Raw genomic sequence first — 16359 nt, forward strand, 5'->3', positions numbered from 1 at the left:
TGGATTTGTTCCCAGACTTTAATATACATACACATTTACACATCACCAGTAAAAATCTGTACACTTCACATTACAGTACATACGAGCCACCAGTTGCTAGCTAACACCAGAACACTGATGAAGCCCAAGACGACTGCCCTAAAACAGGCAGGGGGGCTAGTCTTCCCCTCTGGGGAAGTTTCTTTGGGTTACACATTTCGACGAGACACTGTTTTCCAGAGGGGCAAGCGAAGGTGGACCAGGTCCCAGAAATGGACCCGGAGCTTTTCTTCCTCCTCCATCAGCTGTTACCAGCGTCTTCTTTGTACTCCAACTCTGGATGCCAGGCGCTGGGATTTTGTCTGCCCGCAGCATCATTTCTTCATCTTCATGTCCGCCTCGATGGCACAGCGACGCCCTCTGGTGCCTCCGTCCTAGGCACAAGGCAAACAGAAAATGTTACGCAACCCTGAGCACAAAGCACCTCCTCCAGCACTCGGGGAGGCCAGGAATCTGGTAACAACTTTTGACACTTTCCAAACGGGAGAAAGGGCAGCTGTCCTAAGAAGGCCGGGGGAGGCCTGCCTGCAGACCTACCTAGAATCCTCTCTGGACACAGCACAGGGACTGGGATTTGCAGGATCTGTGTCACTGGCAGCCAGGGCAGAGAGGCAACACGGCTCTCGCCCAGACAGATGCTCTTGGTGCCTGTACAGGGCAGGCTTTCTCCTAAGTGGCAGATTCTAGCTTGGCTCTTAAGTTGGGAAGAGGAAACTGCTGACTAACCTACCTTATCAGCTGCTGATCCCTACGGGAAGTGCTCCTCCAGTTGAGTGACCCTGGCACTAGCTCCCTAGTTTCTCCGCACAGCTCCTTTCCATGAGCAGAAGGCGAGCTGAGAGCTTCCTTTGATCCGCTGCCCTCTCCCTCTGGCTGACATGCTGCCTCTCCTGGAGTACTCCTCTGTCTTTAGATATATGTGAGAGAAAAAAACAGCTCTCCATCTTCCTCCCTCTCTCCTCCCCGCAACTCAGACATTTGGGGATTCCCAGAGGGAGTATTTTTTCAAACTCTTCCAGATCACCACAGGCACAGAAGGAGGTATTTCTGCAAAGTATCTGTTTTCTGGACCACGAATGATAAAGGAGTACACAGCTGACTCCTCACCTTCCCAAGACCCTTTGTACTGACTCAAGCATGTGGAAGGGGCAGCTCCATAAGCATGAGAGATGTAAGAACTACAGTACTGCACTGCTTGGTCTGTCTTCCCACTTAAATGGAAAGAAAGCAGGAGAGAAGTTGTGGAAAAAAGCAAAGGCAGATGACAAAATGAGAACACTTGGAACCAGAAGAGAAGACTGAAGCCCCTCCCAGTCACCCACGCTGAGAATAACAGACTGAGATGTTTCCTCTGTAATGATGATGATTGTAGAGCCCCTAAGTTAAACACACACCACTGCAGTGCTAAGGATGCTGTGACAGTGCAGGGATCACCCAGACAAGGAGCAGAGCACAGTGCCAGCAGGACCTGCTGGAGCCTTTCAATACTTACAAAGAGAGAGAGAAGGAAGGCAGGAGAGCCCATTGGGACACTGTCCTGTTAAAAGGCCAAACAGAAGGACTTATCAGATACGGAAATGCACACACCACATAGAAGCACCACACATGAGCAGAGAGAAACATGTGCCCCACTCCCCTTCCCGCATGGCATCAGTCATATGCAGCAGGAACATAAAAACAGGCAAAAGAGGGATACTGCGAGAGTCAGAATGCTAGGAAAGGGATATTCCCTCTTCAGCCATGGCAAGGCCTGGCCTACCAAACACCTCTGTACTGCAGTTGCCAGTAGAGCCAAGCAGGCAGTCCTTGCTGTCACATTGTTGTGTGCACCATCTGAGAGCACCTGAGGTCACTTAATCAAGTCTGGGTATGTCTTTACAGAAGGGAAAAAAAATAATCTACACTGCTATTAGTTTAGATCAGTGTGGAAGTCCAAGGTTCTCTGGTGTGTTTTACACAGCAAACCAGACTACAGTGATTTCCTGGTTCTAAAAATCTGAGTAGGAAGTGAAGAACATGGCAGAGGATGGTCTTGCAATTCTCTACACCTTCACCTTCCTGTAGTATCACACCTCTTCCAACACTCTCTTCATTTCCCCACAGCTTTCATCACTTCTTTTTAAAAACAGGGAAGTGACGTATTTGGATTACAGAAATAATTCATAAGACCTGCCTCTGGGATGATGTACAACTCCAGAGGTAAAATCTAAGGAATGGACACATTTAAAGAAAAATTTGCTCACATGAAGGTGCTGGAGCCACTGCAATCTCAAAAAACATTCTGCCTATCTCTGATATGGGAGCTTCATGCAGGATGTTAGGATCCTCCAAAAAGTACCAAGTGCCCTTCCACAGGGTGCAGCATTCTCACCTTCTCTGAAGCATCTTGCTTGCGAGTGGAGTCTCGCCCACGCAGGCTCTTTGCACTGATTCCTGACTCTGATGTTTGCATGATCAGCTGTGTGGCCAGAAATTGCTGCAAGAAAACCACACTCTTCAGATTCTCAGGCAAAACAAACTCAGTTAGTACGTGTCAGTTAACAATCACAAACCACAGGCTGGGAATGACTGGGTCAGAGGTAGTTTCAGTTCCCTATCTGCTGCTCAGAATAAGTTCCTCCATTACCTCAGAACCCACAAGTCCTGAGGAACTGTAAAACCCCAGTCCAAACTCTGTTAGCCCTGTTGGCTGACATTCTGCTTCACAGGAAATTTTAAGTGGCATATAATCATAGGACACAGCTTCACATACACTTTAAACCAGCACAAACCAGCACAGCCACCAAAAGGAGCAATTGTGTCCCCTGTCATTCACCATTCTGTTGCCTGTTTCTGTTCCTGAACCACACCCTGGTTCTTGCTGGCCTAAGCATTTCCCTGAAGGAAGGTAGATTTTAAATTGGTCTGGGCTGAACCCAAAAAACATTTTGCTGTGTTAGTTTCATATTACCCATGATCTGCTTCACCACAAACACCTGAGAGATGCAGGGGAAGAAGGGACTACTTCATTCAAAGACACTGTGAGTGAAACTGTGATCTTACATCCAGAAGTCTCTCCCATGCCTATGGACCAAGGCAGATGCTCTGTCCTGCACTGGCCTCAGCTCAGTACTTTACCTGGATCTGCTCCAGGACATCTCGTTGCATCTCCACAGCCATGTGGTACACATCATGGTCAGAGCTGTTGTACATAACTGCATTTTGAAACATCAGCATGATATCACGCTGGAACTCAGCTGTGGTTCGTATCAACCCATTCTCAATGTTCTTTTTGATGGTAGACAAATCCATTGGCCTATGAAAGAAAGGCAGTCAAAACAGTAACAAAAGTATTTAACCCTTTTTTCCTCACTTTTGTGGACAACTCCATGTCTACTACACGTCATTTAGTTAAACAGGTTCTCCCCCACACAGGCTGTGTTCCTGAGTACCAAGGCCTCAGGTCAGAAGACACAAACTGTCCACCAGTCACCATGAATGGTAACAACAGCATGACAGAAGCCTCAGGAGAGGCATTTGCCTTCTCCAGCCATGACTGAAGGAGACACTAAGGAATTACAGTTACAGCAACTGAACTGTTTAGGAGAGATTTTGGCGGCTAGCAGGGGATTCTGACAATTCTAGAAAAGTCCACTATCTGGAACAGTAAAAAATACTGAATATAGGTCTTTATAATTTCAAAGATTAAATCCTACCCTTGGATAGAAACTGGGAGAAGGAGAGCAGTCACATACCACCTTACTGATATAAAATGTTCTCTGTAAGTCAGTGTACTTCATTCAAAGACAGGGCTGTGTAAAGACATCACTGAAGACAACCCCTTTCTTAGGGAAACCCGTTTCTGATTGAATCATGCCATAAAAAATTTTCCAAACCTTGCATGGCAACCTAAAACTACATCATTCCTGCCAGAAATCCCTATAAAAACATGCAAATATCGAGTTCTAATGACAGAAAACTGCTTAGACTCACCTCTGCACAATGCTGTGGTAGCCTGGTGCAATATCGTCGGTTACAGGCTGCAGGAAGACGTTGGCATACCTGCAGAGAGAAGGAGACCACTCAGAGCCTCCTCCTTGCTAGAAAACATTTGGTTCAGGCTCTCATGTTTATTTGTCTGCTACCAGTAACAATATGATTCATCACCTTCTGGTACTAAGGCAGATGAACCTCTGAGACGGGAGAGCAAAGACTCATCTAGGGTTAGTCACTTGTTTCTGACAGCTCTCAAGACATCAAACTCACCTGTGATTAGCTGCTGCTCTCCAAACTAGCATGATGGCTTTCTTCCAGATCTTCTGGGCCTGTATTGCTTCCTGATCCTCACTGCACACTGAGCTGGGAAGAAAAGAACAGTACTTTCTTCAGGAGTCTGCATCCTGCCTTGGAGCAGAAACCTTATGGTTTATTCTGCCTCAACACACCTACACGAATCCATATGCAGACCGAGAAAAAACTGGGGCCTGTAACTATGGTGCTGTCTGCACACTTGCACTTGTGAGCAAGGAGAATCAAACAAATCATCAACAAATTCCGCCCTTGGACCCACTGAGTCAGCAAAACAGACATGAGAATCCTATGCTCGCTCCACAAAACAGCCTGGGATTTATCTGCACCTTGTTCCCATGAGCTCCACTGATACTCACAACTGCGAGGAGGCCGGGCTGCTGGGGATGGAGTCAGCTAGTGTGTGAGACTGCAAAGGTGCATTATGGACACTGAAGCCATCATCACTCTCACTCACAGGGGGCTCATTATCCATCTCTGATAGATATCCCTCTCCCTGATCTTCTTCTTTGGGTTCCTCCAAACTGGCAGCCTCACTGGCTCCGTCCTCATCATCCTCTTCACCCTGTCCATCCTGAAACAGAGAGTTTGTGAGTCTGCACAGCCAGAAACAGCAGTAGCTCAGAGCCTCCAAAGCAACCATGGTTCAGCAAGCAAAGTGATTTCTTGCTACAGCTGCTGACAACTGTACAGGCACTTCCGCAAAATCCTTGTCACTCTATCCTGCCCTGTCTCTCCCCAGGGACACAGAAACACACGTACACACAGCCTCACAGTGCCTGAAGCAATCTCCTGAGCTCCAACTGCTCAATTCTCTTCTCAGTGCAGAAAGCTGTCCACAAGCTTTGCTTTTCAGCAGGTGAGAGCAAGGAAGCAGCAGCAGTGAGATGTTAGTAATGAACCCAAGATGACTACAACCAATCCAGAATTACCTTCATCTGACTCCTAAACAGGGCTTGGGCCTCCTCCTTCATTGACTCTGTGAAAGGAAGAAAAGCAGAAAGGTTGATTCCCCAAAGCAGTCTTTCCTACAAAAGCTCCTGCACAAATGCCTACTGTCCTGCAGTGATTACCACTGTTCCTACGTATCTTTTCTCCCTCCTCCCCAAAAAACCTGAACCAGATCACTGACATCTATCCAGCTAATAATGTTGCATGTAAAAGATTTCCTAGCTGAATTAAGTTACCTGACAGCTCAAATTTGTGCTGAACATCAGCCTGTGAGGAGTCTTCACTCACATTTGGGACTTGTGGAGGGGATGAATCATCATCAGGTGGGGTCTGGAGGGAAGAGAAATGCACAAATCTAGATGTTTGTGTCAGCTTACTTCAGTGAAGGTGTGGGCACATCTCACTCACCCTAACCTAACTCAAGGCAATGAAGTTCACTGAGTACCTTCCCAACAGCAGTTCTGCACGTGGGCGGGGGGAGATACATAAAGGTACTGCCTAAAGCAGAGAATTTCTCTGCAGATCGAACAGATCAGCAGCATGACTCCCAAGAAAACAGTCAGTCACATTCAGTGAAGGGTCACCTTCAACCCAGCAGTCATCCTTCCTCTAAACTTCTCTCCTACCTGCCGCAACTGCTCCTCTCTTTCCCCACACCAGTTCCAGACAGCCTCTCTGCTCACATACCTCTGTCTTCACTGCATTGTGCACTGCGTCTTCTCCCTTGACCAATTCTATCTCAATTTCAGAAGGCTCTCCTGCTGCTACAGCTGCTCTTTGATCCTCTTCTATCTCTTGACTTCTAAGCTCTGGTGTTTCTGTCACTCTTGGAGTTGCTGGGATGGTCTCCTCAGGGACCAGCTGATTCTGCTCCTGCTCTGCAGGTTCAGTCTTTATTTCTGATCCCAGCTCGCCAATGCCCATTAGGTCTCGAATTCCCTTTGCCTCTGGCTCCTCACACTCCAGTCTCTCCTGCTTCACAGTCACAGACACTTGGGCTATCTGGGCCTGCTTCTCATGCTCCTGACGAATTGAGTGTTCCCATGGGCCAGGAAGTGTCTGAGGGTCATCGGTGTCTTCGCAGAAAGAAGACAGAGCAGCCTCAACAACTGCAGCATCCAGGACTTCAGGGTGGTCATCTCCCTTTATTGCCAAAACATACAGCAGTACAGGCCAAGGTCAGAAAGAGGAATTTAAAAATAAGTTAATGTTATTTGGTAATGAAAAATTGCACAAAACCTGGTGTACTGGGTTAACAAAGCTGCCTTTTGCAGCCAGACTCGTATCCCTCCCTGCAGAGTCACCTGAGGAGCTTGTTTCAGAAATACAGCACTCCAGGAAAGCAGGCTGCAAGCTCCTGTGTCTGCCAGGGATGTGACCCAACCCTACCCAACATGGGGAAGAAAGAGATCTTTCTGCACTCTGAAGAGCAGCACCAGGCTGAACGTGGCAGAATGGCAGCAGGGGTGTCACAGGGTCATGTCCCATTGACCGGGACAACAGTGGTGAGAATGTGTATGTTGGAACAGTTATTTCTTGCTCATTTAAACTCACTAAATTGGTGAACTGTAATCACTTGAGATTAACGTAACGGGATATGGAGCAAAAGGCACTGGCACTCTGCCCTGCCCGTTTACCTTGTCCTCAATGATGGCTATAATATTTCCAACTGTATCGAAGTCCAGCTCTTCTCCTGTATAGGACACTGCAATATCCATTTTCTCAGCCAAATCCAGGTCTTCTTTCCCATCAATGCAGTGATCTTTGGAAGATCCTGCAGCGCTGCCAGCCGCAGAACCTAGGCACTCTTTCTTGATGGAATCAATGATCATGGAGATTTCACTGCTGTCCATGGACACTGTCACAGTATGGGAATCAGATATTGCCTCCATGGAAACACAGGTTTCTGGCTGGCTCACTGCGCAAGGATGAGAGTGACAATCAGAGACTACTCTGGAGAAGTCAAGGCCACATAAACAAATACTGCAGAAAATAAGACCAAACACCAACTGCAAGTACCCCAGGTCCACCCACAACAGCATGGCTTAGAAAAATAAAATATATACCCAGCTTTGCTTTCCCCACAGTAGAGACACAGCAAGATTCCAGCCCTTGAACCACAATCCAGCAACATACCAGTAGGACCCCCACTCCCACCCAGCAAGTCCTGTTTAAAACCATCTGTTCACTGCAGAACCCAGCCATGACCATCCTTTCATCGGGCATGGTGACTCAAAGGTGAGGAAAGGCCAGCTGAGAGCTTGCTGGGAGCTGATCCCAAGGGAATGTCCATTTTCCAGCAGTGCATGACCTATGAGTGCGTAGGTCAGGAACGCACCTGTGGCTACGCTGTCTGGAGCTGCAGCTGGTGGCACAACCGACGGTGCTGACAGCGTGGGCATCATGACAATGGTTGCCTGCGACACAGGCTCTACGGGGGGTGGCAGGAGCTTAGCTGGAGGTTCGCTGGCAACAGCGGAGAAGGAAGCAAGAGGTGAGGTGAACTGTGCAGGACCAGCTTCTAAAAGCCGGGAAAGCGTAGGAGCACCTAACAGAGAGTAGAAGGGAAAAGCACATGAGCAAGAAGCAGCCACCACCCAAGTCCACAAAGCCACCGCTGGGCTCTTCATTGTCTGGTGGCTTCTTCTGGGAAAAGACAATGAGAGGTACCTATAAATGGTCCCCAAAAGATACACGGGAGAACCTGCACCAAAACTGCACAACTCCTTTGTGTGTGGAGTCTGAGACAGAATGATGCAGCCCACGGGACACTGTGCTCAATGTAAGGGCTGGACAGGCTAAGCTACACATGCAGGGAGAAGCCCTTCCAAAAGCCCATCCCAACACAACGATGGGAAACCCGGAAAACAGCACCGAGCCACACATGGTAAGCCAAGACAAACAGTTATCACAGGAGCTGGGAAGGAGCAGAGGGGGTCTCTTTACAGGTCCTTCCTGGAGAATTCCTCTTCTATCACAGGTTGCCACTCATTTTTAGCTGTATTTTCTAGTCTGAATTTACTGAATCATCTGGACCAAATTTACAGGTCTTAAAGAAGAGATGGGGATAAGGGAAGTGAGATGACTTGTACAGAATTGTGTATGAATGAATGGCATAAACTCTTGGTTGCAATGTGACTCAACTGTGACTCCAAACCAGAAGCTGAAAAGAAACTTCACCATAGGCAAGTTGTTCTGACAAGGCCCCATGCAGACTCATGCATTGCCCCTCTCACCCCTCTGGGGAACTTACTCTGGAGGTCAAGCTCCACTGTGGTCTAATCAACAGACCTCTAAGCTAAAGCAGATGTAAGACACGAGTTACCCATATTCACAGGGAGCTGCAAGTTTGACACATCAGGGATCAGATACTAGACCAATTTTTCCCCAACTTCCTGTCTATTAACCCTTTCTTTCTACACTGAAATGCCTGGTATTAGGCAGAGTCAAACCCAGAAAACTAGACTGCAGGGATCAGGATCAAATCAAGTCTAATTGTTTTGGTTATTTTAGATTAAGGCACTCTTTTTTCCTGGAAGGATTAAAGTCATCTTAAGAAAAAGTAGGGGTGAGAGGGACAAGGGTACAGAAGTAAGAATACAACTCATAAAGAAGCCCCAAAACCAGCCAAGCTAGATGTCCTTCATCTCTCTCCAAAGAGAATTCATAGAACACACTGAAGGTACATCTGAAGGGAGAACTGTACAGGGAGAGCCCCGAGTTACCTGAAGCAGCAGGAGATGCAGGGACAGCACCAGGTGCCGACTGCATTTCCCCACTGTGCAGCACTGGGAGGACGCTTCCTACCTCCAGCAGGACTCCTGAGCTGTTTATGTGACCAGAAGCCACTGCCATTTCGTTTTCACTGACCTGCCAAAGGAGGACACAACTGAAATTCCTGGAGATATCAGCACATCAGTGATTTTCTGACAGACAGGCACCTCCACACGTATGTCCATCATTTGCTGTCTCAGGATTTCTTTTCCACTTCTTGTCCAGTCTAATACGTGCCCGAGGCCCTTTATGCCAGTGCACAACATGACAGTCTGAAACTAGTGGTTGTTCTTCAGCTACAATACAGCTGCAGTGCCACCTTCCTTTAAAGTCAGGCCAATACATCACTTGCTCTACCTCAGTTCCTTTGCTCAAGGACCTCACAATCCTTTACAGATACCAGTATCTCTACCCCCTGAGACGACATGGAACTATCCCATATTTTAGGTTGAGGAAAATGGAAGTACCAAGATGGAAAATAACTCTATCAAGGCCACATAGTAAACCTGGGACAGGCCTTGAAGCAGAGGTAAAACAATCCATTTGACACAAAGAAAACCCAGTCTTCCACAGTCATAGTATTTTCTTGCTCTACCCTATGTTACACTGCACCCTGCAAACATGGAACCCATGGAACATTTTACCCAAGCTAACAAAAAAAGAGACCAAATCTGACTATTAAAAAAAGGGATTTGACAGCAATACACCTTTTTCATCACACGAGCACTAACACAGGGAATCTGTGCCATGGACAGGCTGATGGCTGCTCTTTTCAGACTGGGCTCTGAACAGTCACCCTCTTAAGACTCCCAGAGTCACTACCATCAGAAGGGTCAAACTGGATTGCCATCACAGTGACTTCAATAACTGCCTACAACCACGAGAAGACTGAAGCACTTCAATATTGGTCATAAACCCCATCAGAAGATTCCCTATTTCCATGCTAAGACCCAATAAAGGTATTGAAACTCAACCTCCTGCCAAGATGTAAAGAAGGATTGTGAGCCCAAAGAAGAAATCACCAAAACACCTCCATAGAGACTGATCAGGACTATGCTGACTAACACACCCCCTCCCCCAGGAAGTCCTCTAGCAAAGCCTCCAACACCAATGCCTTATGACTGAGGGGAGAGAGCCAGTCCTATATGAAGAATGATTCCTGCAGCCTTGCACCCACAGCACTGTCAGGAAATGGTCCCACCTCTGTGGCTCACAGGGGTAAGTATATCTCTCAGATATCACTTCTGTTGGGACTCTCAGCAAAAGCTGTAAGTTTTTAAAAAGCCTTTGCAGCTCTCCCTTTTTCAGTGGGAGAGTCTGGAGCAAATTATTTGTGTGCTTGCATATATGAGCAGAGAGCTCCATACCAGCCTGGGGCTTGTGGGCAGGAGACTGCCCTTCTTCAACAGCTCTGACAGCAGAGGGGAAGGAGGCGGAGTTGCTTTTTGTCCTAGCATCTTTTTCTGGGGTGAATCATCAGTGACTGGGGTCATGGGGGTATCCAGGGGAGCAGAGCCTGGAGGGGTGTCAGGGATTCCAATGAAGGAGGCAACTGGGGTGCTGGGCAATGTCCCTGGAGTGACCTGAGAAAGAGAAAAACCACACTGTTCAAAGCCACACTCCACCACACGGACTAGCCCCACCTGCACATTGATCCAGCACACCACAGACACCTCCTCCATTCACTCGCTACACTGACTCCAGGCATGTGCTCTCACCCTTTCCCTGCCCTGTAGTGTCACTTCCCAGGCACACACAAGACTGTCTGGCCAACCCCCTGGTGCCCCTACACAGCCTTTGATCCAGGCACCTGATCACCACAGACATGAAGAGGACACGTATCTCGAGCAGCACTGTACACCAACCACACTACAGCACCACCACAGCCCAAAGTCTGCAAAACGAGGCAAGGGCTTCTCCCCAGGCCCCTGATCCATGACAGATGCAGAGCCCCATGGCTCAAGCTGGTCTTTCTTTCTTACCATGGGAAGCACCCTTACCCCTGGACTGGCCTCATCCACAGCAGGCTGAGACAGATCTCCCAGGGAATAGTCTCCCCCTGGGGAGGTTGAGCCTGCAGGGGAACGAACCATCACACCCGTCAATCGTCGTGGTGGATTCTTGATGGCCTGACGAGCTGGAAGAGAACACAAAGTATAGTGAGATCCCATGACTCCATCTTGGAACAACCTCTGACTTGATCCTAAAGAAGCCTACGAAAACAATTTATATTGTAGAAATTTATTGCACCACACCAGGCTCATTTCACAAACAATACTAGCACTGGGTACTGCACTTCAGTTTCAGATCTCCACAGCAGCTGGGTACTTAGTACTTCTCACCACTGGCAGCTTAGTTCACTAACTGCCTTATGAATTATACATTAACACCCAATCTGAATCTCTCTTTGTTTTATCTTCAGACAATAGTAAAACTATAGGGAAAAATAAAGGGCTGAAAAGGCTGATGTTCCTTGCCAATCCTACTTCCTCTTAGAAAGACCTTTTCTATCAATTTTTTTTCCCTTCTCAGAAGTCTCTGCATTGTTCCGTTACAAATACAGTGCTGGAAAGAGAATATAGTATTTCTTTCCAAATCCTAGGGTCACAGAATTCCTCCTGAACAGGTATTAACAAGACTTAAATGTTTCCCAAATGTTCCTATGAACACACACATCTGTCTCTGTGGAGGAGTAAGGAAGCTCATTTCCAGCTTACCCTGGTAAGCAGCATCTGTAGCCTTCCTTTTGACTTCTGCCTCCTCCTCCTCCATTTTTTTCTTTCTGTATAGAGAACCAAAACCTAGTGTCACACAGTGTCCCACTTCCCCTTAGCTCCTACTGCAGCCTACCACCCCCACCCCATTATCTCCAGCCAACAATGATACCCCTTTGCAGACAGTTCAAATCCTTTGAGGAGGGAAGCAGAGCCAGAAGCCAGTTGGAAAACACCACACCTGGCAGGAAATTTCACTTCCAGCTGATTATTAAAAGGGAGGATGCAAGGATGATGTCACAAATCCATATAGAGCTCTTCACTGAGAAACTCCAAAAGATGTTCCACACAAGCTGGTGCCCCCAGTTTAAACTAAGTCCACCTTCAGAGTTCAAAGCATCTGCCAGCTGCCCTTAACCCAAAGCATGCGAAGCAAGGGGTCTGACAAACACAAAGCACCAGGCAACTACAATCTCAGAAGAAATAATGATATTGAGATAATTAAATAACCCACATCATAATCTCATTGCACAGCTCCTCCAGTCTGTTATCCATGTGTCCGGCCTGGATCAGCTCTGCATCCTTCTTGAGTTGCCTGTAATCAGAAAACTTCTCACTCACTCATCACAGAACAACATGCCCCGAGCAGCTTTTTCATCCCAAGCACCATCTAACTTAGGCCAAGGCAGGACTCTCAGGTGCACCACAGGTTAAGGCCTCTGCCACAGACCTGTACTTCTCCTGTGTTTCTTTAATAATTTTCTTCAACTCCTCAACTCGTTCTGCCGTCAGTTTCCGCACAATAACATCTTCCACAGTTTCTACAACTTCTCCCTTCTCGCCACGTTTTCTCCTTTAGAGAAAACAAAAACAGTTCAGACACAAAGCACAGAAAATCCCAGTTCTCCTTTCATTCACAAACATGCACCAATAAATCGATCTCCTCTTCCAGTTTTTCTTAAATGAGATTGGACAGCACAATCTTTAAATAATCTCTTCTCAAAGGAATTCTTAAACACATCCAGTGTTAAAGATTTCAGGCGTTGATCAAAGATGCAAGCCCACCACAAATTCTCACCCTGAGAAAAAAAATCAATCATTCAGCACTATCACAAACAAATTCTCTTTTTAAACATTCTGTCTTTAATTTAATTTGATGTGAAGTCCCAAACCAAAACGCCTATATTTAGGAGTGAGAAGTATCTTGAGCCCAGGAAGCTGTAATTACACCATCGGGAAGAAAACTGCAAGAAGCCACGGCAAAATAGAGACACATACAAAACATTTCCCCTTCTCAACACTTGCTGTCTTTTCTACTCCTATTCTGAATGATTTTATGTGTAAAGTCAGTAAGACTAACTGTGCAGTGCTTTATTCCAGCCAAATAAATGTCTGTTTTTGCAGCATGAAGTCCCCAAACGCACTGCAACTCTTAAAAAGGGAGCTGTGGCAAAGAGGCCCCAGTTCCTCTGCATGTACTGTCATGATGTGGGGACACTAACGAGTGCACAGTGACCACTGTTAGAACCACAGAATACTGGAAATACTCTGGTCTTATGAAAAAAAGGATATATGGGAAGCCTGTTCTAAGAAATACCTTGGGCTTGCCAGTCTCCCCCATCTGCAACACCCTGAGCCCATTGTCCACCCACAGCTGGATCTCCTCATTCCTGCAGGCTCCTTCTGGAAGGAACACTGCCAAGCCCTTTGCTTTAACAACTGACAGTTCAAGCAAAACTGCAGCAGACTGCACTTGCTCCAGACTTTGTACTCACTTTGGGGTCTCTGTAGTCTCCAAGAGCTCTGAATACTGAGATGCACAGTGCTAAGAAGAAAGAAAAGAGTCAGAGAACACCAGAGTCAGCATTAGCAAACATCTATCAACAAAGCCTACAGGGCATTTACTCCTACTTCTTCAGAGGTCTAACACTTTATGAACATATCTGACAAAGTTTCCCACATGGCTGTAATTTAGCACAAAGTGAGGAACTAACTAGCACTGCCCAGGCTGATCTCCTAAACAAAGCTAAAGAACAGAGGCTTCCAACTAACAATTTAGAAATCAAAGCAAGCTAGTATGATTAGGAAAATCACAGTCACAACATACCCACCTGTGAGGATGAACTACAAATATTTCAATGGAGAAAACAATCTTATAACAAGGTCAGTTTCAGAGCTTAACAGAAACAGTAGGCAACACAAAACCTCCTAACTTCTCCTCCCTTGATTCTCTTCTCACTCTGTCCCTCATGCAACAAAAATCCCACGCGCTTGCCCAGACACCAGGACACACCAAAGTACATGGGCATCCACAAATTCCTGGGGCAAGGGATTCCACAGCTTAATTAGATGCACAGTGAAGAATAATCTCTTGGTTTGCTTTGAACCTGTCTTCTGTTAGTCTTACTTAATAACCTTTACGTCTTGTACTGGACAAAGCACTGAACAATTCATCCTTATTCATCCTCAACTTTCTGCCACTTCTGACTGTGCAGACATCTGTTTTATTCCCATTGCTCATTTCTTTTTTATGTTAAGGGGTCTACTTTACTCAGCCATCCCTCACAAGGAAATTGTTTCATGTCTTTGATCATCCCTGTCTTTTCCCTAACCTTATTCCAACTCTACTGTAAGCTCAAATTTATCTTCAGAAAGTGTATTGAATATGAGTTATAAACCCCTGATTTTTAAAAATTATTTTTGCTATCTTTTTTAAAAACAAGAAATACATTCTCTTAGTCTTACATATCCCCTGCAAAACTCATTTTTCCCAAGACTTAAACGTCTGTGTCTTACCTTCTGGGAAAACCAGTCAGGTGGGCGTCCTGGCTCTGCAAAAGGCTTGATAGCTCTGCTGACTGAGACCCTGCAGGAGGGAAATTGTCAGTTACCATCAACTTACTTTCTTCCCCAATGAACATCCAGAAAGAAGATGTTGACCTGTCTTCATCTTCATCACTGAACAGCCCCATGAACACAAAGAACTTGACAAGACAGAATTGCTACACTGAGAAATTATTCAAGTGCAGCCCTTGGACTAAAAAATATTTGCCTGCTCCTAGACAAACGCCTTTGAAAAGGTGTTTGAAAAGCAAGTTTCTAGCTTCTGATGACACCGTTACATTTTCATAAAACCCTTACTTTGGTGAGGGCAAAAAGCAGCAGAACAGAGCTACAGGTGCAGAAGCAACACACAGGAGTCTGATATCAAATGTGCTCCTTCACCACAATCACCTCCTCCAATTTATGCTGGAATAACAGCACTCTTTGTTCTGATTAGCACACTTCTGCCTTCACAGAGAAGTGATGAAAGAAGCAAAGAGATTCTTACGGTTCATGTCTTAACCCTTCCATCCTTAACAGCCCAACTTGGTTTTGAACAGACAGCAGGGGGAAAGCAGCAGCGCTTCTGAGCTGTTGCACATGGGGTGGCCGAGAGCAACACCCCGGCACAGCCCGAGCTCTGTCCCGGGCCCAGCGCCCACGCACCCGCCGGCAGAGCAGCGGCTCCGGCCCTGCTCTCTTACCAGTTCTGGTCCCCGCTGCGCATGACGGAGGAGGCCAAGCAGAGCTTCTCGCGGATGGACCAGGGCTCGGTGGGGCCGGCGCTCAGCAGCTTGTGCTCTGCGGGGAGAGGGGAGGCAGTGCCCGGCAGTGCCCGGCAGTGCCCGCACCCGCCGGGACCCGCCGGGCCCCCCCGGGGCTCCGCCCGCGGCCCCGCCCCCCGCAGCCCCGCCCCCCCCCCCCGCGGCCCCGCCCCTCCCCGGGCCCGCTGGCCCCGCCCCCTCCCCGCGGCCCCGCTCCGTTCTCCTCGGGCCGCTCCCCTGCCCTCTTGCGGCCTCCGCTGCGCTGCCGCGGGCCGCCGCCGCTTCCTTCCCGCCGCCCACCGGCTTCCCCGCCGCCTCTCCCGACAGGCCCCGCACTCACTGCCCGTCCCCGCCGCCATCTTCCCCGCCCAGCCCGAGGGAGGCGGGGCGGGGCCGCGCGCAGAGCCCGCCGGGAGACAGGCAGGCAGGCGCGCGCCCCCAACCGTCCTCGGGGCTCCGGGGCGGCCGGGCGCCCGAGCCCCGCCCACAGCGGGCGCTGATTGGTCACCGCGCGGGCGCGGGGCTCCCATTGGCTGAGCGGGCGGGCGGCGAGGTTTGAAACCCCAACCGAAGGAGCCGCGCGGGGCGGCGGGAGCGCGTGAGTCTGTGCGGGGCGCGGGGCTGCGGGGCAGCCGGGGCTGCGGTGTCCGGTGGGTGCCGTGCGGTGGGTGCCGTGCGGTGGGTGCCGTGCGGTGGGCGCCGTGCGGTGGGCGCCGTGCGGTGGGCGGGCCGGGGTCCTTCGCGTGGTGGTCTCCGCGCGCGCGGCGGGGCCCGGTGCGGCAGTCCGGGCGTGCGGGAGGTGAGCCCCGGGCCCCGCGTGTTGCAGCACTCTGCTCTGCGCGGCTCTTACGCTTGGTTTTGTGAGGCACCGCTGGGCAGCCCAGCGGTGGCAGGCTGTGTGCAGTGGGGGGTACGCCTGGGGCACAAGGCTGGGAGTCCCAGAAGGCTGCTGTAACATCACCCTGTCCTTTCTGTGCCCCTTTTTTCTCCAGGAGTTGTGAGGCACC

The 16359-nt window shown here is 48.6% G+C and overlaps 1 protein-coding gene across 4 annotated transcripts; it reads right to left on the reverse strand.

Moving 5' to 3' along the window:
* On the reverse strand, positions 1–15740 carry BRD8 (bromodomain containing 8). Of its 4 annotated transcripts, none has more exons than XR_007890801.1 (23): positions 15693–15737; positions 15293–15389; positions 14562–14631; positions 13541–13590; positions 12496–12618; positions 12280–12360; positions 11769–11833; positions 11052–11188; positions 10419–10634; positions 9003–9147; positions 7616–7825; positions 6915–7195; positions 5965–6420; positions 5514–5607; positions 5259–5305; positions 4686–4900; positions 4285–4377; positions 4012–4080; positions 3157–3334; positions 2411–2515; positions 1532–1576; positions 770–946; positions 336–413 (listed from the first exon to the last, which is right to left on the reverse strand). XR_007890801.1 is itself a non-coding variant. In XM_051631249.1 (22 exons), the coding sequence occupies exons 1-22, from the start codon at positions 15709–15711 to the stop codon at positions 354–356; spliced, it is 2856 nt and encodes a 951-aa protein (XP_051487209.1). In that variant the 5' UTR covers positions 15712–15737; the 3' UTR covers positions 1–353. The 4 variants fall into 4 exon arrangements, 2 of the variants coding, with proteins under 2 accessions (XP_051487209.1, XP_051487208.1); XR_007890800.1 differs by having other exon boundaries at positions 364–413; positions 577–946; XM_051631249.1 differs by lacking the exon at positions 770–946 and having other exon boundaries at positions 1–413.
* Between the last annotated feature and the right edge of the window lie 619 nt (positions 15741–16359).

This window comes from Apus apus, chromosome 13 (genome assembly GCF_020740795.1).
Source record: "Apus apus isolate bApuApu2 chromosome 13, bApuApu2.pri.cur, whole genome shotgun sequence".
NCBI lineage: Eukaryota > Metazoa > Chordata > Aves > Apodiformes > Apodidae > Apus > Apus apus.

Excerpts from the sequence above, each read along its gene's own strand:
- BRD8 (XM_051631248.1), bottom strand. Across the intron at positions 9,148-10,418 it reads TGCCCACAAGCCCCAGGCTG|GTCAGTGAAAACGAAATGGC; the intron begins GTATGGAGCTCT and ends CTCCTTTGGCAG. Across the intron at positions 7,196-7,615 it reads TCCAGACAGCGTAGCCACAG|TGAGCCAGCCAGAAACCTGT; the intron begins GTGCGTTCCTGA and ends ATCCTTGCGCAG.